General features: G+C 39.4%; 1 protein-coding gene across 9 annotated transcripts in view; it reads right to left on the bottom strand.

Annotated features, from left to right (window-relative positions):
• The window catches only part of Herc1 (HECT and RLD domain containing E3 ubiquitin protein ligase family member 1), a 205579-nt gene that overhangs the window by 60580 nt on the left and 119227 nt on the right, over nucleotides 1-25772 (bottom strand). For 7 of the 9 annotated variants that reach the window (XM_004628831.3, XM_023712424.1, XM_023712425.1 and 4 more), the window contains exons 28-40: nucleotides 25498-25618; nucleotides 25038-25275; nucleotides 24722-24912; nucleotides 22740-22895; nucleotides 21146-21252; nucleotides 20498-20608; nucleotides 17153-17329; nucleotides 13321-13560; nucleotides 12740-12823; nucleotides 9386-9906; nucleotides 6387-7162; nucleotides 4410-4608; nucleotides 2045-2205 (exon numbers count right to left, since the gene is read on the bottom strand). In XM_004628831.3, the coding sequence (XP_004628888.1) occupies nucleotides 2045-2205; nucleotides 4410-4608; nucleotides 6387-7162; nucleotides 9386-9906; nucleotides 12740-12823; nucleotides 13321-13560; nucleotides 17153-17329; nucleotides 20498-20608; nucleotides 21146-21252; nucleotides 22740-22895; nucleotides 24722-24912; nucleotides 25038-25275; nucleotides 25498-25618 (3082 nt within the window). The remainder of the gene's footprint in view (nucleotides 1-2044; nucleotides 2206-4409; nucleotides 4609-6386; nucleotides 7163-9385; nucleotides 9907-12739; nucleotides 12824-13320; nucleotides 13561-17152; nucleotides 17330-20497; nucleotides 20609-21145; nucleotides 21253-22739; nucleotides 22896-24721; nucleotides 24913-25037; nucleotides 25276-25497; nucleotides 25619-25772) is intronic. The other 2 variants (XM_023712429.1, XM_023712426.1) reach the window with 2 other exon arrangements.

The following is a 25772-nucleotide window of genomic DNA, read 5'->3' as shown; positions in this document are numbered from 1 at the left end:
TAAAGTCAATTTATGAAAAAGATAAATTTTGACTATTTATAAACCTAAAGATACCTTTCAAATGCATTAAATAAGAACTGACAAAAGAGGAAATAGACAATACTCATAATTTCAATAATGATATAATAAATGCACAAAAATGAATAACCAACCTAATAAACAATACATTGAACACCTCACTCAATAACAAAACAATACACATTTTTCCTAAATCTACATTTTTAACTGAAAGACCACACTGCAGGCTATAAAACAAGTCTCAGTAAGTTAAAAAGAATTCAAACTGTACAAGATCCCTTCTTTGGGTCAGAGGGGTAGTTTAGTGACAGTGTTTGCCTGGCATGCATGAGGCTCTGGGTTTGATCACCAGGATAGCAAAAGGAGAAAAAAAAGAAGATACATTTTTTGGTGGCAATAAAAATAGAATCAATAACAAAAAGATAACTACAGCTCACACCCTTAACAACTGAAAAGTAATAGCTCTAAATAACCCAGAAGCCAAACAAGATATTAAAGGTAAATTATCTTTAAACGAAAATGAAACTGTGGCATTTCAAAAACATGTGAACTGCAGCTGTAGCAGTGCTCGGAAGATAACTGTGGCATAGTTAACTGCCTGTTTTAGGAAAGAAGAAGCCCTGATATGGCTGATGCACAGTATGTGGTCTCTCTTCAAGACAGTGATATTGCTGAAGGGATTTAAAATTTAGCATATCAACAACTGATGGAAAATACCTGCTCCATGTTATGTTTAAGGTGTCTGATATTCAGACAGTGTTAAGCTCAACTGCCTACGTTATAGAGTAATAATATCATTAAGCTTCTCTTCTGGAAGGTTAACAACCTAAGTTTGCAGACCAAAAAATTAAAGAAAAAGAAGGATTACAAGGACAGCCAACATTTTGGCCCTAGCCCTTCAAGGTCAGTGAGGACTCAGGACATAAGAGAACCTGTACTACAACATCCTGTAACTTAGTGGTATCCCAGATTTTCTGATCAAGGAGATTCTGGGGCCATAGAGGAAAGTGATTGACGATGTAGAGTGTGCCTAAGGAGTCACGTGGAGAGAAAACATTCTCTCAGGCTTTCACAGAGAGCACATTGGTCAAGCAATGGCCGTGACTCATCCATATGGCTGACACCGACAAAAGATCTACAAACTGTTGTACAGGTTTTCAGGATAAATACTCAGGGGATTTGACTGACCTTGTCAGATACAAAAGTTACATTTCTTGTTATATAGGTCTTGCTTTATCTTGGTCTTAACCATCCAGCAGAAAAGTATAAAAATGAGGTATAAAAAGTAAAGCCATTTCAATCCCCAGTTCCAGAAAAAAAAAAAAAAAAAGTAAAGCCATATTAATATACTGAGCTGTAAAAGGCTCAAGTCAACAGCTTCTGAAATTGCCAGTCCTACTGATAACCCACTACTATTGTGGACTACTGGATTATATTGGATTATTTTGCTGAATTCATGTACCTACAATATTTGAATAGCAATAGAATACCCATCTCTGACAAAAGTAAACAAAAAAGGGGATACAAATGAAGGATCATTTTGTACTGAAATATATATATATATATATATATATATCTGTATATACAAAATAGGACAGATATACAGCTACTTTCTCTCAGTTCAATGAGAAGAAAGATTTGTACTAATAGTATTTAGAAAAGATATCATATCTGCATCTTGCACTATGAATAACTACTACGAAGGCAACAATATGCATTGTATTAATTACTGTAACTATCCTACTGTTTTGAAACTACTTTAATGCTATTTCTTTCTCAATAAAACCAATATAAAAATTTTTTAAAATAACAAAAAAGATGAACAAAAAAAAAACAAGACAGTGGTATTTCGACATGAGTCTGCAACTGGAAAAGATGCTCAGCTTGATGGGTACAGCTCTCCTTCATTAAAATCACTGCTTTACTGCCAGTGAGCACACAATGCAACGCTCCCTTGAGAAAATTCACAGACTGGGGATGTGGATGCTGAGAGATTTGGTATCATAATGCACCAAGGCACACATACCTGTGCGGTTAGCTGGTCTTGCTGACTGGGAATCAGGAGAAGTTAGGCTTTGCCTTCTTCCAACTTCATCAGAAGGAGAGGTTGGTAAGGATGATATTGGAGGAGTCTGTGCCCGTCGGGTGGGAAGCACAGTGGTGGTCGGGTAGCTAGAGAACATTTGCCTTTAAGAAAGAAACAGTGGTTAGCATGAAGCCCAATTAAGGAGTAATGCATACCTCACAAGCTTGACATGGAAAAATATGCAACCTGGAAGATTTCACAGGGTAGGTGTAATGTAATGAAGGATGATAAGAAATACAAGTCAGTTTCAAAAATCATTATCTCATAAGGTACTTTTACTATTAAATAAAACCTTTTGCTCCTTATCATTCCTCAGCAAAATAGTAGGGGGCAATACAGCAACTAAAATAGGTGAAGAATTCTTGACTTTATGTAGCTTTCCTTCTAGGTTCATATCAAAATGGCACAGGTATTCCGGTACATACAGTAAACAGAAACTAAAGAAAACTTCTGAAGACAGATAACTTGGCATTACTTTAAATAGAGGTCCACTAGCTAGCTATAGAATTATTCACATAAATTCAAAGCTACACATAATAGGCAAGTTATGGAAAGAAAAGATAACTGTCTTGTCACCCAACACAACCAAAAAGCCAGGATGTGACTCATATGCCAGCTCTATAGGACAGGAAACCCCCTTGGCAAGCTGAGGCGGACACTAGCCAGAGAATAAACTCCAAGAAAATCCACTCAAGACAGCTCTTTACCAAAAGAACTAGGAGCTTTCTCAAAAATCGTAAAAGCCCTGCTTATCCATCAAATAACCGATACAATGATGTGGCTACAAGAAATAGCAGTCTCCTGATTTTTTCCTGGCAAAAGATGTTCAGCCAGGTGGAGACAACTGCAGCTCTAATTGAGACTGAACCAACTGAAGAGAAATAAAGCTGAGAGAAAAGGGTAAGGACTAGCGGTACAGCTCTTGCAGAGCTCTCCATCAGGCCCTGGGGTCTAGCCCTTGCACTGTAATGGAAGGAGGGGAGGGCCGAGGAGAAGGAAGAAGGAAGCTTTCAAAGGCCTCAGGAATGGCTGTGGGAACAAGGGAACGTCACTGATGCCACCACTGAATCCCATGCCTAATCTAAATGGGGACAAGGAATCACAGATTTCCTATGGATCTCCAGAATTTTGTGACTACCTGATAAAGTAAAAACATATAAAATGTTAAGACACTTTCTATTCCCCTTTCTTGAACAGCACTTCTTAGAACTGTTACTCAAATGGCAGCATTAAGGAGGCAATGTAGCCATGGTTGCTATAAAAATTAGTGCTTCCCTATATGAAACTACAGTAGCAATCTCAGGGTGTGAGGAGAAGATACTGCATGAGAATCACCATGAAAACCTAATTACAATGCATGCTATGGGCACCCCCAGATCTAATGAATCCAATATGCTGGGGTAATAGTGCCAGAGCTATAAAAGGCCTTGTTGGTGGCTCTTGCACACCAAAACTGAGACTCACAACTAAAACCATTCTCCTCTTCCATTTGCTAAGATCACTGGTTCGTAACAGTGATGGCAAATCTTTCAGAGCTTTCAACGGTAATGAACAGCCTGCTGTGGCACATATGCCATAGGTTTGTCACCACTACTATACAATGGAAATAATAAGGACATGTAAACTAATAAAAGGGAGAAAGTAAATAAGAAAAAGAGAGGCTAACTACTCTGCTTTCCTTATTTTGCATATGCTGCAGTTAAGAGAACATACTACATTCACCCAGATGCCTCATGTAAGTTTTCATTTGTATGTATGTAGCAAACTGAAATCAAAGGAAATTCAAGTAAACAGTTGTAATTTACAAACCTATTAAGCAAGGTAGCTGAAGAAGCATCATAAAACATATCTTTTCATTTGAGAAGTACTTGTTTGATTTTAAAGTCAGAATAAAAGGATAAATAACTATGCTTAAAAAGAAAATACCATCATAGAGGTGAGCTTATTCTTGAGACTCTCCTATCTAAAATTCAAGTATTGTCTGAAAAAAATTCAAAACTTTCACCAAAAGCAAACAATAAAATAATCCAAAGGAAAAAAAAAAGTCCAAAGAGCACAATAAGGAGCAAGCTATGGAGCACTTGCTCATCTGTGGCCTGGCTGACGCTCTGGGGCCACCAACAATTGGCTGTGAGGTTGTGGCAAGTTTGCAGACTTCCCAAGAGACATTTCCAGCTTCATTCAGTGGGTTTTACTACACAGTCTCAGATTTCTTGCAGTTCTAAGCACTGGGAGCCACTCCAGTACACGATAAGAGAACAAGCATGCCTCAGAACTGTGGGCAGCAGTAAAGGTCATTGTCTACCTGAGAAGACTAAGGGGCATCACTCCTGGGGACTCGGACGCAGGCACAGTTTCTGTGTCAGTGACTGGAGTGGTGGCAGTTGTGGTGTCCTCCAGGGAGCTGCTCATGAAGGAGGTTGTGCTTGAGGCTGATGGGCTGGTGGTAACTGGAGTCTGAGCCTGTTGGGCCTGATCACTTTCTTCAGCTTGTTGATCAACCTCTATAACCCAAGACAGAGGATAAGAAAAGAGCATGGACTTGGTTGTTTTGAAAAGGAACAGTGAGAATAGAGAACTTTTTTTTAAAGTTTCTGATTATATTTTCTAAAAGATTTACACCAAAAAAGTTCTTACATACATTTGTGCATTCAATACCATACCCACTAGTCCAGATTCTACATGCAGTAATATATAGAACAAGCCTTTGAAACTAGTTATTTCTGTTTTTAGAGAAGAGACTTCTTTTAAAAAACATTTAAAAAGGTCTCACTTTTGGTTCTAAGATAATGCAAAAGGTTTTCTAAAGATATCTAATCATTAAATATGTGCCTCCTAAGCACTGTGATTTTGATGCCTATCTTTGGTCTATAAGTGGGAAAACATAAAGGCATGTAAGTGTAAGACAAATAAAAGCTTGAGATGAAACTCCTTGCTTTTAAAAGGAGCATACATACAAACATACATACATCTGTCTGTCTGTCTGGTAAGGAAGCCTACAAATAAGCACAAAACAGGAGCTACTATAAAGACAGCTAATTCTATTAGGTTTATTAAATGGCCACATTCCTTCAAAATCTCATATTAATGCTCCCACTTATATGCACCATGTACCTCTCTCTCCCTATTACTATCCAACCCAAGACAGGGAAGACAGGAGTAGAGGCAAAGAAGAGGATACTGCTTCCATAAACTATCCCATATACCCTGTCTGAAAGAACTGACTTCATCGTCATATCTTTTATCTTCGCCTCTGAGGACAGTATAAGTTGGGAATAAAGAGGAATAAGGGCAAAGGAAATGAGAGTCAGAGGAAGAGGAGGAGAGGAATGATGAGCTACCACATTAGCTTCCCAACGGCAAGGACATTTGCTTCATTCACAGTTCCTACTCTACAATCTAGAAAGCAACTCGCACAGAGTAGGCATTCAATAAACATTTCCTAAATGAATGTCATTTTTTATTTCACAGTTTATACTATTGCCAAAGGTGAAGATAAAAGTGTTTTTAGATATAATGTGTGGTCCATGATAGTAGTAGCCTCTAGAATGCCCTTTAAAACATCTGTTAGAAGTTATTAGGCTAGATTTGGACTCAGATCAAAAAAACCCCAAAACTTTGCGCGCCTTTTGCGGCATTATAGCTTATATGTACACGTCTCTCCACCACCGCTGGCCTCATATGGTTGTACGTGGGGCTTCTCAGAGGTCGCTGAACCCACGACTAGTGCTGCGGGGCTGAACAGCACGATGCTGGGATTGCTCCCAGGGTTATGGGTGTGAGTGCTTCCTCAGAGCAGGTATCCGAGGTAAAACACAAGGGGCAGAAAGAGCTGTGCTTGTACCTTCCTGCTGGATTGCTTTTGCTACTTTCTGCCTGCCATGAACTGTCTCTCCTCCGCCATGTGCCACCCAGCCTTGGAGCCAGCCAACTATGAACAGAAAACTCTACAAATGTGAGCCAAATAAACCTTTCCCCCTTTAACTCCGGGCGTATCTGGTCTTAGCAATGAGAAAAGCAGCTGAGACATGTGGCATGACTTAAAATTCACTTTTATAAAATTCAGTAATACAAGATTTAATGTTTGTATAGAAAATTATAGGTAGATGATAAGTAATATGTAAGTAACAAAAAACTGTCCTGCAAAGGAAAAAATAATGTGAAAACTGCTTTGGTCAAACACTTCTATAAAAATATTTGTGTAAGTCACAGTTCTAACAGTATTGAGTATAAATAATTTCTACAGCACAAAAACAAAAAAGAAAAACATCTGAGGACATACCTTGCTTAATTTTACCCCCAAACTGGTCTTCTAGAAGGCCATGGACAACTAATTTATAAATCATGGCTTGGGCCCGTTCCAGATCAGCCAGTCCCAATGCTCTCTTTATAGGGGACCGCATGACTGCTCGCTTCACCATGTGTCGCATCAGGAACTGCAGGGCTGCACGCATCTCCACGTCTTCGTGCACAACTGGAGAGCTCGCACAGTCTGAGTTGTGGCCATTTTCAGCCAGAACTTTTGGTATCAGCAATAGTTCTGCATATTTACTGCAGCCAAGAAGAGCACTAAGTGATTTCATAGCACCAAGGTAGAGATAGGACAGCTGGACTGCTCGGATTTCTGACTGGGCTATGTCATGATTTTTGGACACATGTTCGTGATTTTTTCTTTTTCCTTCTGTGATCGGATGCTGAGACTCCACACCCGACAGTGTTGGATCTAACGAAAATGAAGCTATTTCGCTTTCTGATTTAGAGCTGGTGGCTCCCTGACCTTTGGCATCGTCAGATGCTACGCCTGCTCGGACATCTAGAGCCGATTCACTCTCGGGTCTCTGCTCGCTGTCCCCCTTCTCCTCAGACTCATGTCGGTGTTTCTTTTCATGTCTCTTCGCACTCTGTTTCCCCACATCTTCATGAATGCCTGTCAGATATGTCAGGTCCAGCAGCACAGAAGCCGTCAGGCCTCGGAATCGCGCCACATCAAACGGCAGGGGTTCACAGGGCTCCAGATTATACAATGGAGTATCACTAGGCGACCAAAAAGTTGGGAAGCTTTAATAAAGATCAGAATGACACAGGAAAAAGCAAGTGAGGGAAGGACAGGAGGAAGGTCCAGAAAATAATGTAGACAAACAAGATGCATTGTGTGTACAACATGGAGACTAATTTATACAAACTTAAAATGTCATTACAGAGAAAAAAAAGTAAGATTATTATGAGAAAATGGGGAGATGTGATGCTAAATGCAAAAACAATGAGATGTGAACACGCTTTCAGGTAAAGAGAGGCACCATCATATCATGTACGAACAGTCAGCAAACCCCCCCACAGAGGGCCAAAGAGGCGGCATTTCAGATTGTTGCAGGGCAAAGGTCTCTTGCCACTACTCGATCACAGTATCACAGTATCAAGGAAGCCAGTGGTGCTCCTAACAAATGAATGTGGATGTGCAGCTTTATTTACACAAATTGGACACAGCTTGATGTAAGTGACCCGGAAAACTCGTATAATAGATCTACTTCATCCAAGGGTAATGGCTCTTTTTAACTACAAGGTGATTTTCATTAAAAACACTTTATGCTGTAGTTTTTATGCTTCTTATAGTTTAAGCAAAAATATGATTATATATTTCCTGGTATTTGGAAAGGAATTCTTATAGATTAAGAATGTTCTAATTGTACAAAATAAAACAAAAACTTCAAGAAATATGTAAGTTTTGTTGATTAACCTAAATCTTGGTTCCACTTATCTTTTTAATCTTATTTCCCTCTGCACATCTTTCTTATTTTCATTTTATTTATTAATTTACTTATTTTACTAGATTATATGCAAATTAACAAGGTATCATTAAATCCTTTCTGAAACATGGAAAGGATAGCAAGTAAACTCTCTCATATCACTGTAATCCTGACACTGGTTTCTTAGCTTATTATAATAAATGAAAATAGAATATATTAAAATCGGAAGTAGTATAAAAGCTTTATGAAGGTGTATTTCACATAGGTGTATCAAAACCATTTTTAAAATAAAATTGTTTCTTTTTTTGAGGCAGGGTCCTGCTATATAGCTCAAACTGGCCTTGAACTCACTATCCAGTCCAGGGCTGGCTTCTAATTCATAACGATCCTCCTGCTTCAACCTCCACAGTGCTGGGATTATAAGCACGCACTACCACACCTGGCTTATACCTATAGTTTTCGGTTAAGAAAGTCTATAGCATTTGCTGGGTTCTAAAATAGTACTGTTGTCATAAGTCACCAGGAGCCACTGCTGGAGATAACATACTTAGGTCATATTACACAAGATTTTATAAGAATCACATTGGATCATACAGCAATTATATAATATCACACATAAATCCATGATTTCAAAGGATATGATAAGCAGTCTTCAGATAAAGTAGAAATACCTGACATTTTTGTTTATTAGTGACATTTCTATTCAAATCCTATCTGAATGCAAACATACCAGGATGCTAAAGTATCCAGCTGTGTCAAATAAATGTAATTTTCATATCTAGTCAAAATGTTGCCAGGCATGGTGGTACGTGCAGCATCTGTGAGGCTGAGGCAGGAGGATTACCTCAAGTTTTGAGGCCAGCCTGGACCACACAATGAGTTGAAGGACAACCCGAACTATATAGTGAGACCCTGTGTCACAAAACAAACCCCCCAAATGCTATGCATGGAAAGAATAGAAAAAAGTAGCTAAAGGGAAAAAAGGCAGAACAAAATAAATCAGAGATAATCCAAAACCTAATTGTAGTCGCTGAAATGTTCCCATCCTATATTTACAGCCCTCCTAATGCAAGCTGTAATCAACAGATTAGATGGCTGGCTTTTTACTATCTCACTATGTAATGGCAACGATTTTTTAAAAAGCAGGCAAGTAGCCTGGGAGTGTGACTCTGGCTGAGGGCTCACAGCTCACACAAGGCTCTTGGCTCAGTCCCCAGCATCACTGCAAACAAAACAAAAAGCAGAAAGCCAAACGCAAAATAGAATAAAGAAGGAATTCAGCGAAACCTAACCTAGCAAGCTTACCATTTCTTCACGAAACAAAATAAAATGGAAAACTGTGTTTTATAAACAACTGATATTTCAAAGAACAATTTTAGAAAAAGTTCTTTTTTGAAGTCAGAGTACCACTAGCCAGTATAGAAAAAAGTTATTTGAGAAGCTCACCTAAGATATGCTAAGTACTCACTGTCCAAGGCAAGGGCCGATTTCACCATTAAATACTGATTTGCTAAAAGTGTAACTCAACAGATCGTACCTGATGGTAATTTCTGCTTCGTCCCACTGGACCTTGGCAGATGTGCTGCCCTCTTTGGCCACTCCCAGCAGCGTGGCGTGGCGCCCAGTTTGCTTGTGCACACACCGACCTCCAACTCTCAGACCAGCATCCACTCCTCCTATCACCGCCAGCACGGGCCACACCTCTGTGCAAAGAGTCCTCAGCTGTGGCTCTGAGAGGTCAGCAAGGCCGTGCCTGTTGTGTTTACCTTTCTCTTCCTCTTTGCTCTCCTTCTCCTCTCTCATTTCATTCTCCTCTCGGCTCTGAACCGAGCGGCTTTTCTTTAGCTTCTGACCTGACTCTTTAATACACATTTTAATCTTATGCAGCCTTTCCATCATTTTTTTGTTAATGCTGTAAGTCCAACGGTCTGTTCGGTGAAGGATACGGATAAGCTGAGTAGTGGCCTCAGCTAGCACTGCCGCTACTGGACTACAAATGGGATCTCCTGGAAGTAAGTCCCGGGGCGTGCCACGCATCTGCATATCACAAATTTTCACCTATACAAAAGAAAAGAAGGTAAGAGATGTGAGATATGAACAGGTCTCTTTAACTATCAGTCATTATAAATCCTAGCATATAGAATCCCATCTGGCCTTTTTTTTTTTGCGGAACCAGGGATTGAACTCAGGCCCTTGCGCTTGTCAGGGAAGCGCTTATTCCACTGAGCCATCTCCCCGGCCCTACCATCTGGCCTCTTAATGGAGGTGAATTTTAGTAACCAGTCCCCTAAAGGAGTGAGGAACTGTTATAGACCTACTGCAGTTACATATGGCTCTCTGGAATAAGCTGCCCTGTTATTAAAATCCCTTGTAGCCTTCCAGTTCTAGGGCTGTCAAGGCCATTCAAAAGATGGCTGGGGGAGGGGGGGGCAGGGACACAGCTCAGCAGCACAGTGCCTGTCTGGCCAGCTCAAGGTTCTAAGTATGATTTCTGGTTAAAAAAAAAAAAACAAAAAAAAAAAAAAAAAAAAAAAAAAAACAAAGATGGCTATGGTTCATGGTATATGTGACTAACTCAATTTAATCAAAAAATGCCTGGAAAACACACTAGATCTCATCTTCAAGACAGCAGAGTAATAATGAAGTATAGAACTAGCCTTTATTGAATAACAAAGGTAGACACACGTATAACTATAAATTTTAAACCTACGATAGTCCTACATGGACATACACTGCAAATAGGACATAAAAGAGAAGACAGGAAGAGGATTTAAATTCAGATCTTAACTCTGAAATTACTTTGGGAAATTATTTAAGCTCTCTAATCAGTGTTTTATCTGGAAAATGGCACTAATAATACTTGCCTTTTACTGTTATTTTAAAAGTTAAATGAAAGTATGTATATGAGGTGCTTATTAGCACAGTGGCAGGCAAACTATACATGTTTAAAACATGTAACTACTATTAGTGTTGATTTTCTCTGAGATTATAGTCTAAGCCTGGATGAATTTCAAGGTTCATAAATATTGAAAGCACCAAGCCATTATTCTGAGCAGAACATGTAAAAACCCATTTTTAGGTGACAAGAATATCATTAAGCCAGGTGCACTGGTGCACACCTGTAATTCCAGCTACTTGGGAGGCTGAAGCAGGAAGCTGAGCAAGTCAGTGACCTGAAGAGGCCCTATATCAAAATAAAAAAAAAGAAGTAAGAGCAGGGCCGCAGCCCACATGTACATCTCTTGACTAGCAAGCCCAAGGCACCGGGTTTAATTTCCAGCACCAAAAAAAGAAGAAAAAAAAATCATTATCAGGGGACAGGAAGGAGTGATGTCAGGCACTAGGCAGCCACGGCAACTCTAGTTCACTTCTTACTGTTTACCTGTTGAAGAAGTAGTCTTGTTTTATGAATGGCTAGCCTTAAAAAGCTCTAAAATTTAAAACACACACACACACACACACACACACACACTCACTCACTCTGATTTTATTTAAAAGCACTGAATAAAAGGTAACCTTCATGATTACCTTTCTATCATAGGGAAACCATGTATAACCTAAATTGAAACTTTTCTGCTACAAAATAAGTATTCTTTTCTTGAAATTGTAATGTTTTAGACATCTTTGCAGTACATGATAATGACATTCATTGTGGAGAGTTGGTTGAGGTACAGAACACACCTCCATTCGTTTTCAGCCCCTTCCTTTTCCCTCCCTCCCGCCCCCTCTATCTCTTGGTGCCCTTCCCTTTTGTAAAGGTCTATTTCCCTATTTCCTAGCTTCTCTTTTAATTTTTTCTTTATTTATATTGTGAGTTTCTCACACAAGAGAAACTGCTATATTTAAGCTGGGGTGTCGGATATAGTTTTTTGGGTTTGTTTGGTTTTTTTTTGCGGTACTAGGGATTGAACTCAGGACCTTGCACTTGCCCGGCAAGCACTTATTCTACTGAGCTTTCTCCCCGGCCCCCAATATAGTTTAAAAACATGTCTCCAGGTGTATCCACTTTCCTACAAATGACTTGAGTTTACCTTTCTTTATGGCAAAGTAGTATTCCATTGTGTATAAATGCCACATTGTCCTTTTTTTTTTTTTTTTGGTGGTACCAGAGGTTGAACTCAGGACCTTCTGCTTGCCAGGTAAGCATTTATTCTACTGAGCTATCTCCCCAGCACACTGTCTTCATGAATTCATCTGCTGTCCACACAGGACGCTTCTAATATTTAGCCATTATGAGATTGCTGCTATAAACATGGGTATGTGTGGATTACTGTAATATGATATCTTTAAGCTATACTATATCCTCCAGGAGAAGAACGAGACAGGAACAAGATCTACCAGCAACACAGGGAGTCCAGAGAAGTTTGTCTCTCTGCTTGGGCTTTAGAAGAGAAGAATAAAAAGGTTTCAGGGAAAAGGCACCCTTTAATGTTGTTCTCATGAGGTTCAAATTCGTACCATTTGTAAGATCTGAGAACCTTCCCAGTCAAATGAATGTAAGGTGATTTCCTCACATAACAGAACTATCGTTATTTGGCTAAGGGCATCTGATTACACTTAAGATTACTTCTGGATTTCTTTCTCATGTTCACAATGAAAACAAGCCAGATTATCCCTGAGCTAGTTCATATAATTCCAGCTACTGTCTACACATTTGAAAGTTGACTCACTATATTCAAATTGCCTGAAGGTCAAATAGCTCATTAAAGACAATTTCTAAAAGTACCTAACCTTCTAGAAGCATGAGTTACTTGGGTCAGGTTCTTTTAATATGAAATCGCTTTTTATCCTTCGAAATTATACCTGATACTAACAAATACCTTTTAAGCTCAAATATAAAAGTGTAAAATAAATTTAAAAAATACATACTAGAAGTGTGAGGTTTCCGTACCTTTTCCCCTGGGTTGCTGCTGTAGAACATCACACATGGGTACAACTCTGCTGCATCCACATCTTCAAAAGCTAATTTGGGTTCCTAGAAGGTGGCGGAGGTAAGGAACAGAAAGAAAAGAAACTTTAACTGAGTGCATCTAACCATATTAAAATTAAACTCCTTATAAGACAAAACAACAGTTACTAGAGCCCAATCTCAACTAAACTTTGTAACTAAGTTAATTACACATAAAATAAATGATCCTAATTTGTTTACCTAGTTCAAAAATCTAACTGTGGAATGACTTTGCCGCCTTTTTGTTGTTAGGTTGGTGCTGAAATAGTTTTTCGGTTTTGGGTCTGCTGGGTTTTGGGTTTTTGAATTAACTAGGTGCCAAGGCTGGCCTCAAACTCCCATGACCCTCCGGCCTCAGCCTCCCTGGTGCTGGGATGATAGGCGTGTGCCACCACACCCAGCTGGCACTAATATGAGAGCCACAAAGGACTAAAGAAGAGGAGGAAAGAAGATTATCTAACAACTGAGCTGAGTTTAATTTTTGGGGGGGAAAAAAAGCAATGTTTATAAATGGGTTTCAGTACCTCTCCATTTTTCCCAAAGGAAATGGTTCTGGCTTCCATGTCTAACACACAAGTAATGAAATCCCCCTGAGTAAAGCTGGACAGCGTCAGAGTCTGTTCTCCATTGTGGTAGAGGTTGCCACTGTAGGCCCTATAGAGCCACATATCCGAGGTAGTGCGGTGGTTAAAGTCATGGACTGGCCAGCGAGAAACCCCAACACAGGTGCCTTCATTACCTCTGTTTTCCTTCACGATGTAAAACTGAAATAAAAGTCACAATATTCATGAATACTAAAAAGAGTATATATGCTAATAACTCCATAAGCCAACACTGGATAATTTACTTATATAAATAATACCTATGCATTTATGGAAACATGTTAGTATATTTTAGCTGAAGTGGAAGTATCATAAAAATAACTTCATCAATTTATAAAGAGTCCAAAACAATTTTACTCTTTACCTTACAGAATGTTTAGAATAACCTCTGAGTACCTGTAACATTTGAAGGAAGCAATTTTAGTTTGCAATTTAATTATGAAGCTAAGAAATTATGCCTAGTCCAGGAAACTCTAGACCCCTCCACAGACACCAGGCTCGCTAGATCCTGCTGCTTTGGGCCTTGCTATCTGCCAATAGGGGGAAAGAGCAGCTGAGGGGTTTTTGTTCTGTTCTCTTTTCCAGGTGGGAAGAAAAGGGGAGCAGACATTCCCATATATTGGTTTTGGGTGGGCCAAGGCAAGAAAATGAGCTTGCAGTTGTTCTCTCAACTGGTATGAGGAAGAAGGATTCAAAGATCTCTGAAAGTGAGCTTTGGGTAGACTAGTAATAGAAGAACTGGGCATACTCTTTCCTCCAAGTAGGAGAGGGAAAGTTAAATCAGTTCGACAAAGCAAAAAAGAAGGAAATATTCTATTTTGTTTAGGCTCCTGCTACTATTACATCTCCTCTCTGACCAATTAACCCTATGAATGCTCAAATGTTTTTGAAGGAGTTGAGTAAACTTAAGATATGAGGGGAGAGAAAGGAAAAAAAAAAAAACAGCTTTGTTTTGTGATTTTTTTTATATATGACTATATAATTTAAAAATTGATATAAAGGGTTATAACTTCATAGAGCCAAGGGTAACCCCGATTAATGAGAGCTGCAAAAGAAAAACAGAACTGCACTGGTGGCAAAGTTGTGGCACACGTGCTGCAGCGGGTACAATGAGCCACCTCTGTCAGAGCATGAGCTGAGTCACTTTAGTAGCTGAGCACTGGGTAACAATTTTTTTTCCTAGGCTAAAACCACAGCATTCAGGTTTACTTGCAGTGCTGGCACTCTGCGACACATAGGTGGGCTCTGGGCTGTGGCTCAGGCACTGTGTCTCTGAAAGGCCCAGCACCACTGGCTTGGTGGCACACAACTTCCTTGTTTTTTACCACACTGGGTGGCTTGCACTTTAAACTGTGCCTACTAAAAACAAAGCACATGTCCACAGCTGGTGATATTTTTGCTATAAATTTTTCTTGTTGGAGCCTTTGGAAAAAGGAAGATAAAGTTTAAAAAGAAGCATGCTCCAGAGAGAGATCTGTAGATACATTTTTAGAATATTATGAAGCAGTTTTCAGTTGGCAGTTAAATTTTGTAAAATCAAATGTCTGACAAGCAAGCTGGTGGTTTTCCAGCCTGCAGTGCACATTTTTGGCTGGCTCTATTTGAACTTCAAGAATGACAAACAAAAAGAGGTTCTTGGGGAAGTCTTGTTGGCCACCTGGATTCAACCACACAGCACCTAGGCCTTACTGTTGTGCCCCAAATCAGCTGGCTCTCTCAAATCCCAGACTCATAATTTGAATTGCTTAGATTCGAAGTTAAAATCTGATACTGTCTGCCATGTGCTGTTGCTGCCCACCGGTGACTATGCACAACTAAAAGTAGGCAGAGACTCAATGAACAGAACACAAACTTGGGGGCTGCTGATTTAGGACACTCTTTTGTGGGGCCATAAACTAAGAAAACATGAATGCTGGCTGGACTGTTGAGTCTCTTGCAAATGCTCGTGGGAAAGGGCTTCTTTTGGGATGGACTAAACTGTTGATTGGCTATGTACTTCAGATACTGAGACTGCTTACATGTCTAACTTATGACTCCTACTGAAAGCTAAAATAATATTTTATTATTATAATAATATATAATAATAACCCACCATCCACTCTTAAGCAACTGAACTTAATTTCCTTGTGGTGATGTCTACTTCTTTTTTTGAGTTGTTATATTTTACTTCCTGGATTACTTACAATTTCCAACAATACAGCGATGGTTTGATTCCAACCCCCTCTCCTGCTCCTGAACCTTCCACATGTCATCCACACTCTAGACATCACACTGACGTCACAGACCACAAAATCCTTTGAGATAATCCCCCTGAAATCAGTGGCCCAACTAAACTGTTCAGACTGAACTACAGAGAGGATTAGCAGGCCAGTTAAGGGTACAATAACCTGTATTATCTAATTACTGTATGTCCTGGTAAGTGGTGCTCTGACAGTCGCACACTCCGAGTTTCCAAGGAGAGCACACATGTCCTGTAGGACTATAGTCCTTGTGTATGTACCTTATTGATAATGACATCACCTCTACACTAGACTGGCCAGAGCTGTTCTGTGTTAAATCAATGCCTAACTTTAAAAAGTTAACACAAAATCCAACCCCCAACAGGAAAAGACGCTGTCCCATATGTAATCCCATTGGTTGACCATAGTTTTGTCCCACCTCCTGCCCACCTAAGTGAGTTCCCATTGTCTCCACCTTAGCCTCACATGGTTTTACACTATAAAAGTCCCTGGAAGAGACAGCTTCCCGGGGAACTACCCGCTCAGGCCCTGCTTCCTGTCCCTCTCTTGGACAGGAGCTTTCTTTCTCTCAATAAATATATTCTGCTTATTAAAAAAAAAAAAAAAAAAAGTTTACACAAAAACTTAAACATGAAGCCACATGGCTTTAAAAGGCAGATTTTGATGATTAATGATTTGTCTTAACTGGCTAAGTCGGAGACTCCTAGAAGGCATAACTGAAGTCAATACTACAGTTGATATCACCCGTTGCCTGGGTAAAGGGGGCTCTATGAACAGTTTTACTATGAAGACTGGGCAGCTAAGAATCAATGGATATGCACAAAACGCCCAGTGTTATCCTTACAAACAACTGCTTGTAATTATATCCCTTGGCTGAACTTGCGAAAATCAAATGGTAAAACAAAAGTTCCCTAGAAGGATAAAAATTTCCCCAACTGAGAAGGCTGGTTCATTATGCTTAGATTGTACAAACAATATGGATTATCTAAATGCTTTCTTCTGGCATTCTATATTTTTAGTTGATGGCAGCCAGAGAGTAAGTACATAATAAAGTACATTTAGATGTTTGGGAGAGGAAATGCTAAACAGGATTTCCTAGGCCAAAAAGACCACAGAGGGCTGGGGATGTAGCTCAGTGGCACAGTGCCTGCTTGGCAAGTGCAAGATCCTGAGTTCAATCCTACTCCTAACACCAAAAAGCTAAAGATCACAGCGATGTTGCTGTGTTTCACCACTAAACAGAAATGTGCTGTGTGACCCTTCATGAGATGGACAGACCACAACTTTTTCAACTACTTTTTTATTGCAAGATAATTGTAGAGTAAGAAAAGGATTATAAAATAGTACAGTATGTGTCCTTCACTCAGATTCCACTTATAATATCTTACATAATAGCACATTGCTTACACATCATGATTTTTTAATGTCCTTCCATAGCCTTTTTTTTTCATATGAGAAATTGGGGTAAAGGGACTAAAAGACAAATGCTAGCCACTATCTAGAACTCCACGTACCTTCCACTGATAGCATCCAGAAGTAACTCCAGTTGAGGCTAAGCCGTATCCTTTTCCTCCACTGCCATGAGTTAAAACCTGTCCATTTTCCACTAGGCAACACTGAGCTTTCTCTGGGTCAAAAGACACTTCCTGTATAGGTAGGTTTTCTTCTTCTTCCTCCAACTCTCCTTGCTTCTACCAGAAAGGAAGCTGGGTCAGTTTTTTGAGAGAAACTAGGTATCTAATATATTTAGACTTCTTAGTTTAATCCAACACACATTTATTAATTAGCTACCAATTATCAGTTATTGTACAAGGCAATGGGAACACAAGACTGAACAAAGCATGGATCCTGCACATGAAAGGCCTTGTACTCTAATTAGGGGACAACGACAATATCAGCACTGCAATGCAAGAACGCCATGAGAGTGTGCTTGAGAAGGACAAGCAAGGTAAACATTAAAAAGGGAGCAACATCGGAGTTGACCCCTGAATGATAAAACACATTAAGCAGATAGTTACAGAAGACAAAGGCACCAAAGGTGGTGCAGAGCATGCGCCAAGGCACCAAAGCACGACAGTTCAGGGATTTAAAATCAATGCCAGCAGTACAGAATGTACGGAGGATGAGAATGACAAAAAACAAGCCCACAAAAAAAAGACAAAAACAAAACCACGGAAGACCTTGTATACCATGTTAACTTTAAACTTTATAGACAATTTATATAGAGGATGTATACTCAGATCTGTACTTTACAAACATTTTTCCAGAGGCATTAGAGCGAGGAAAGACAGACTGATCGGGAGATTTCTACAAGAAAGGTGGTAATAAGTAGTGAGAGTTTAAACTTACCCATTCAGTGGACATTATGCATCTACTCTATTGCAGAAACCTTATTAGGACTTCTAAACTCAGTAGTATATAAATAGGATCTCTATCCTCACATAACTTATACTTTGGAAGAGAGGGACAAAAAATAAGAAAACACAGGTAATAAATGTTGAAATTAAAATCAGTGATTGACACAGGGTGACAACTAATCCAGATTGATTGGGGAAGGGACCCTATGAAAGTGACAAGTTGAGATTAAACAAAATTAAGTTTTTGAAACAGGCAGAGGGAATATCTAGCTTAAAGCCCTAAGGAAAGAAGAAACTGTGTTTATGAAAAAGGAACACAGTGCCAGGTACCAGGTGTGGTGGCACATCCTAAATCTAAGGTACTTGGGAGGCTGAGGCAGGGGGTGCAGGTTTGAGCACACCCTGGGCAATTCACAAGATTATATCTCAAAATAAAAATAAAAAGGGCTATGGGATGTAGCTCAGTATGAAAGAGGGACAAGAGGAAGGAGAGAGGGAAAGGAGGAAGGAAGGAAGGAAGGAAGGAAGGAAGGAAGGAAGGAAGGAAGGAAGGAAGGAAGGAAAAGGCAAACAAGATCTGGATTTTATTCCAAGAATGATGAAAAGCCACTTTTCATTATACCTGCATTGAGCAGGGAGTTAACTCTGTGATTAACAATTTTCAAAGATCACTCTGGGTCCTGTGTAGAGAGTGCACTACCCAGGGAAACAATGAAAGGAGAGATATACAGTTAACTACACTATTTCTGTAATGTCAACAGTAGCCTAGCATAGGGTAATTACAGAAGAGATAAGGAGGTGGGCAAGTTTAAGATCTGTTTTAAAGAGGAACCAATGAAAGAGCTAGAGATTGTACAGATGAAGAAAAGAGGAGGAGCATAACTAGAAGAGGATCAAGGGTGATGCTCAGACTTTTGTTCCTGAGTAGCTAACCAGCAGGCTGGGAAAACTCTGAGAGGAACATGGCATGATGGAACTAAAACTGAGAGGATTTTTACACAGGGAATAGTCTAGAAGAAAAAAAATACCAAATGTTTACATAATATTTGAGGATTAATAGCATATGAGCCTGAAAAAATTTTCTTTGGGTACAGAAAAAGGAATGAGTGATGGGAGGGGGAAAAAAAGGGAACGCATAATGAAAGCAGGCCTTGTAATATCCTTACCCTAAGATTATACTGAAAAGGTCAATAAAGGAGAGGAAGAGGCCATTCTAGTGAGGCAGAAGGAAAACCAGCAAAACTGCAGAATAATTAAAACTCAGAGAAGAATTTCAATGTGCACATGTAAGAGCTATTTTGGAGGGAAAATCAATGGAGCCCAGTGGCTACATGTATGGAGACGTAAAGAAAATCTGTAGGTCCCAGGCACTCAGATTTAGCAAAATAACAGAAACAGTGTACCATTACTCAGAAATAAGACAGGAAGAAAAGAGTAAAATTTTGAGACAGAGACCCTTGGGATAGCATTTAAGTTTGGAAGGCGCTGCATGTAGTGAATATGGTCATGGATAAGAACAAGGTCTAGAAGAGAATCTTGAAGGAGTATCAGTATTTTGAGACGGAGGGATGTGAAAGTGGTACCAAGTAAATTTTCCAAAGAGAACCAAGCTTTGGGAGAGGTGTGGAGAAAAAGCTGGTATTTCCAGGAAAAGCATTACTTTGAAAACAACAAAAAGCTGGTATTTCAGAGGTGAAGTAAAATGTGGACCACAAAGCAGACAGTAGGCTTTCTATATCCTGGGTTCTGCATCTGTGGACTCAGTCAGGCACAAATTGAAATTAAAAAAAAAAAATTTTTTTTTGAGACAGAGGTCTCTTTCATGCTCTCAAGTATCTGAGTGCATAAGTGTATGCTACCCTATCCAGCCAGAAAAGAACTTTTTCTTTAACTTGCAACTCTACTGAACATATACAGACATTTTTCTTGTCATTATTCCCTGAACAACAGTGCATAACAAATATTTACCTTGTAATAGGCATTAGAAATAATCTAGTGATGACTCAGATGCATGACAGGATATGCTCAGATTACATGCAAACACTGTGCAATCCTTTAGAAGGGATTTGAGCATCTACTGACTTTTTGCATTCTTGGGTGACCCTGAAACCAACTTCCCCTGGATACTAAGGGACACCTGTACAGTGCATCCAGCAAGTAATACTTGTTTTTCAAATTTACTTCTGCTATCTTGATAGATGAAGAAACAGTAAGTTGAAGAGACAATGAGAAGGAAGTGGCTGAAGCATAGATTATTCTGAGAAGGTCAGTGGAGAAGAACAAGATAGAGGATGTAGAAAGCTTCCCTGATAAAAACGTGATTTGTGAGAGCAGAAATGAGAGACAAGTGTGGGTCTAATGGGGAAGAAACCAGCGGGTGAGACAGAATGCAGAAAGCGGAAGTGGAACAACAGAGAGGCCAAGTCCTCTAGAGGATGCTGCGTCCAGAGACAGTGACGGGACAGCCGTGTCTGCAAACAGCACTTTGGAAGACTCAATTACCTGTAATTTCATTTCTTGTTCTCTTTCCTTTATCTGAACAGCGTGTTTGGCTTGAGCAATGGGAGTCTCCCACATACAGTCTGACAGAAGGGAAAATAAGCGCTCCACAACCTGATTTATAGAAGTAAAAAACAATGAAATTATATAAGAAAATTTCAAGTAACGACAGGATTTTAAGTATTTTTAGAAAAGATGTAACATGTACTATCAAATCACACAAGAAGGAAAATTAGACTCACGCCCAACAGCTACTTTTTTGGTGGCTGTAAATTACTTTTTGTTGTTAGATCACTAGCCCACTAGAAAGTGGGTTCCACTGCTCTTATGTTGCTTAACTACATCCAGGCCTCTCACAAGGCTCTATAATCACACGCATTCTCTTCTGAGAGGCTAAATCTTGTAAGAAATTCCACAGACTGTCCTTTCCTTTTAAAGCATTCCCTACCCCACTATTTCTCATGCCTCGTCATTTAATTTTTTTCTTTTGAGAAAGCTTAAAAAGAAATCAATCTTAAAGTAAAAATTACACTACTAAATGACACATAAACTCATACATAATTGAATAAATTATGTACAAGTTTAGATTTAGGGTGAATCATATCGCAGAAGTGGAAAAAAAAATCTTCTAGTAATTTTAAAAATAGAAACCTGGGCCATTTGGTCATCTTCTACACCAGATTCGCAAGCCGGTAGCACAGCTTCTAGGACATGAAGTGCAAGGAGCCTGGTTCTTAAGTTACCAACTAGAGGAATACCTGAGGGGCCAGAAGGACATGTTCTTATCAGTGTAATGGCAATTTAAAGTTAAAATGAACTTCTTTTAAAAAAACACACACTGAAGCTGTTAAGCATTAACGAGTGGGACTTCATTTCAAGCCAGTATCACATGAGTGCTGCACCCCACACACCCATTAAATGCATGTGTGAATCAGTTAATGCCTCTACGTCTGCTAACCTTAGGAAAGTATATTTTCATTTTCCACTAAAATAACGACCTGTGCCAGGTACTGTGCTACGCTTTAACTCCATTAATCCTCCCACAGCCTGACTTACAGCCCCATTTTACTAGGAAGCCTGAGGATCAGAGTAGCTAACCATCTGGCCACAGCCACGCAGCTGAGGAGACTGAGACACGCGAGCGAGCCCACGAATTCAGCCTCATTTACACCCTCTTGTGCCTCGAAAACACTGTGAGAGAGAATGAAGACAGTTTATACTTCCTAAGGTTAGCAGATGTAGAGGCAGAAGGCAGAATACTGCTGCAGTCTTTTTCTCTACATAGAGCTACAACAAAACCAGTTGAAAATAAATATCTAGGCTTTCTTTGTGCTTAAGAATTTAATATAAGCCTCACTTTAGTAAATGAAATAAAAGGCTGTTGTGAATTATACTAAAGAAAAACTACTGAAAATATAAATATAAACCAACACATAATATGAAACATATTGTGTTCTAGCAACTTTAAAACATGATGAAAAAGTCCTGGAAATGGATAGTTGTACAATATTGTGAATATATGTGATGGCTTTGAATTGTACATCTAAATGATCAAAATGATACATTTTATATTATACATATCTTATCAAAATTTTAAAAATAAGACTAGGACTATGGTCATTTATCTATGTAAGCAGACCAGACTTTCAGGCTAAGAGCCAGAAATTACGCTTATGATAAACTGTCACAGATATCATCACATAAGCAGAAGCCACAAGGCAATTTAAATCACGTCATGATAAAAAAGAACTGGCCAATTTAGGGCTGTATCATCACAAACCAAGAAGGGAGGCCAAACCTGTGCCCAACTGTGTTACACAGAATGTCCTCCATTCATTTTTAGTATATGTTGTAATATAAATAGGGTCAAACTGTCTACATCCTACAATTTCTCTTCCCCAGGTTTTTTTTTTTTGGTGGTGGTGGTATTGTTGGGGGACCCCACAGCCTCCAAATAACCTACTTCCTTGTCCACAACTCCCAACTTGCAATCTTTCTGCCTCAGCCTCCTAGGGGGCTGGAATTATTGATATGTGTGGCATCAAGCCCAGAAGTGTCACCTTCTATTATTAATCCTCTATAAGTTGTTATACCTGAAACAAGTTTTCTTTAGATCAAATATGCACTTTGAAAACAAGAAAAAGAAACCTTGAAATCGAAGTTAAATGTCCAATGTTGTTAATTTATCTTAGTAAGAAAAATATGCTATATGAAAAACTTTAAAATAAAGGCATAGAATACATACCTGAGGAACATTTCTGAGATGCTATATTTAGCAGCACCTCTGTCCACTTTGGAGAAGCCATTTTTGATTGAATTGCTTTTGAAGACACAACTCTGCGAAGAAAAACTAAAAAATCTCCAAGATGGAGTTCGGCCGCATGTTGTTTCCGAAGAGCAGCTAAAGAGAGAAGAGACAAATTTACACTATACCAAAAGGAGAGTCTTATCTCACCTCGCTAGTTCACAAGCTAGGTATTTCAGTAAGCATCACAGCCCACAAGTATACCTGCAAAAAGCCACTAAATTAATTAAATTACTTAAACCCTGAAAACCCTAAATACAAAGCTGGTTGATACAATTTGATTACAGTTTGTGTTTCAGTGTCATCACTACATTCCAGGCGGCAGACATACCTTCTCTTGCTTAAGTATTTCAGAAGGACTGGGGATTACTAAACCCGGCAGCCTGGTTCCGAAGGCCTGATCACTGCTGACCAGAGTGAATCTCATTCCTTGCCACCCTCATACAATGGAGAGGGACCAGTGGCCGTCACTGTAGGGCTGGCAGAGGGGAACATTTTGGACACAGACTGCTGTTCACAAGGCAAGACTAAGGTAGAGAAGAACTGGTGCTCTCTTTACTGGACAGAGAAGGAGCAAATTTTCTTGAGGCTCTGCAGGCTGAAAAGGACCTCTATAACCTCCCTCCTGAAGTCCACTGGTGAGAACCTAGTCCCTTAACAACACTTTGCTCCCCACTGGACCTGAGGGAAGCAGGAGGTAGCAAAAAACCACTGTTTTTACTTTAGTGCACCTTGAGTCTTTTAAATGAACACATACAAAGAGAAAAGGAACTTACCACCAGCTTAGCATCTGAAACTGGAAAGCTAGTTAGTCCTCAGTCATTCTTATAACCTCCTACATTCTAATTTCTTCTGAGCCTCTATTACACTACAACTATCTGTTTACATATCCACCTGTCTCATTATTCTAGAAGGTTCATGAAGGCGGGCGTGATGCTTTATTATTTTATAACACCAGGATATTTCCTCTACCCACCCATAAATCAATAGCAATACTAACATGATTTAAAATAGTATTTTCACTTGACTTGTAGTATTACTTATTGTAACATTCCAATATTAACATTCACTGAGCTTTTACTCTGTGCCAGACACTATTCTACAGGCTTTAATGTATTGTTATTTAATCCTCACAATGATCTCTGGAAATTGGTTCTATAATTTTCCTTGTATTTATAGATGATGGAACTGGAGCATACAATGTTAAGTAGCTTGCTCTCTTGTTTTATTGATCCAACCAATCCAGAAAGGACTTCAAGCATCCCCAGAGTTGCTATAATAATGAGATATGGCAGGATCACAACCTTGTCTGAATGAGTGACCAACTTTAGATCTCTGCCCTTAACTATATAGAAGATGTAGTAGTTCTGCTATTCAGGGAATAAATTCTACTGAGGGTAATGTTCACTATAAAGCCACTAGCATATACCGTGTATCAGCAACCAAAAAAGATAACACAGAATTCTATCCTTGATGTAGAACAACTGTTTAGGGAGAGGTCAAGCTCCTCTAATCATCAGCCAATGCCCAAACATCACAACCCCTAAGCCCTAAGGGCCCCCTTTAGGACAGCACTGTGGCTATTGATGGTTTGTCAGGACCACATAGTAAGAGACAATCTGAGCCTTCCCCAAGCAAGACATAACCTGGAGAAAATCAGTCACCTAAAATCTATGTCCCAGAGCTGGACAGCCAAAGAGAAGCTGAATGAGCAGCATGGTTGTAGGCTCAGGATAATCAGATTTTAAGCAGGAAGTTCAGTCAGCTCATCTAAATCATACACAACTGAAAGAGAAGCAGTTTGTAAATGAATGTATAAAAACTCTTCGTGCCTCACAATGGAAGGAAGTCTACATCACTGTCACAGTCAATGAGGATGCAATAAATACCTCTAGGTAGCGACAGAAAAAGGTTTATGATACCTCTGAAATCTTTCTTCTCAGTTTCTCCACTAGAATCAACTTTTTTTTCTTCTTCACCCTCTTCTCCTTCCCCTTCTCCAAAAGAGGCCATAAGAAGTACACCAGTTTGGGATAACAAATTCTTCAGCTGACTACAGAGTAGATCCAACAAGGATTGAACTACCTTGGGGCTCAGTTTATCAGCATAGGTCCTATGTGAAATAAAAGGAATTTTTTTTTTTTTTTAGTGTTAAGAACAAAGAAGGGCAAACACTTCGGAAAGTGTGGCAAGACCAGGGCCCAGGTAGCTCTACAAGACAAGCTCTATAATACTTACCCCGTAGTGATAGCTAGGATCTGAAGCAACCTGGTACTAGCCACTTTCAGGGCTGTGCTCAGCTGGGAAACACCAGTCTTTGGCAACAACTGCAAAGGCTGTCCTAACATGGTGTCTGTGCCACATAACTGTGACAGCACATTTAGAAGACCAGTGGAAATCGCCAAGGAAACATCCACTGGTTGATAATGAACACTCAGGGCAAAAACCGTAACCAGCAGGAGACGTTGCTGGGCTTCTATTAAAAAAAGAGAGAGAGAGCAACGACTAGAAATATTCCTCAAAGCGAATACAGAGCTTCTTACTAAATCTTTTCCCAAAACATAAACCATGATACAGAATACTCATTCTTTCACCTCAGTCTAGGGATATTAAGAATAAAGCATAGAACATAATTACCCACCATGCCCTCAGGCAAAAATGCAAGCTGCACCTCGAGTTTGCAGGGACAACAACTCACCAATATGATGCTTATTTGACTGCAGAGCTCTCTCCAGAGTAGCAGACAACTGTTGGTAAATCTTATGCACAGCCACCTGGATTTCAATCTGAATGCTTCTCTTAGCTGCTCTGATCCCATCCTGAATTACACAGAGATTACATTTTCTACTAGCAATAATAATGCCTTTTTGCAAAAGTAATAACATTTTATCCTTAGGCTATTCTAGGGCATGAGGGTAATTTTTATTCACTATTTCTCAGTATATGAGATTATAGTAAGTCTGTTTTAAATGC

The sequence above is a fragment of the Octodon degus genome, unplaced genomic scaffold (assembly GCF_000260255.1).
Source record: "Octodon degus isolate 3935 unplaced genomic scaffold, OctDeg1.0 scaffold00026, whole genome shotgun sequence".
In the NCBI taxonomy this organism is placed as follows: Eukaryota; Metazoa; Chordata; class Mammalia; order Rodentia; family Octodontidae; genus Octodon; species Octodon degus.
This window is presented reverse-complemented; position numbering and strand designations above follow the sequence as displayed.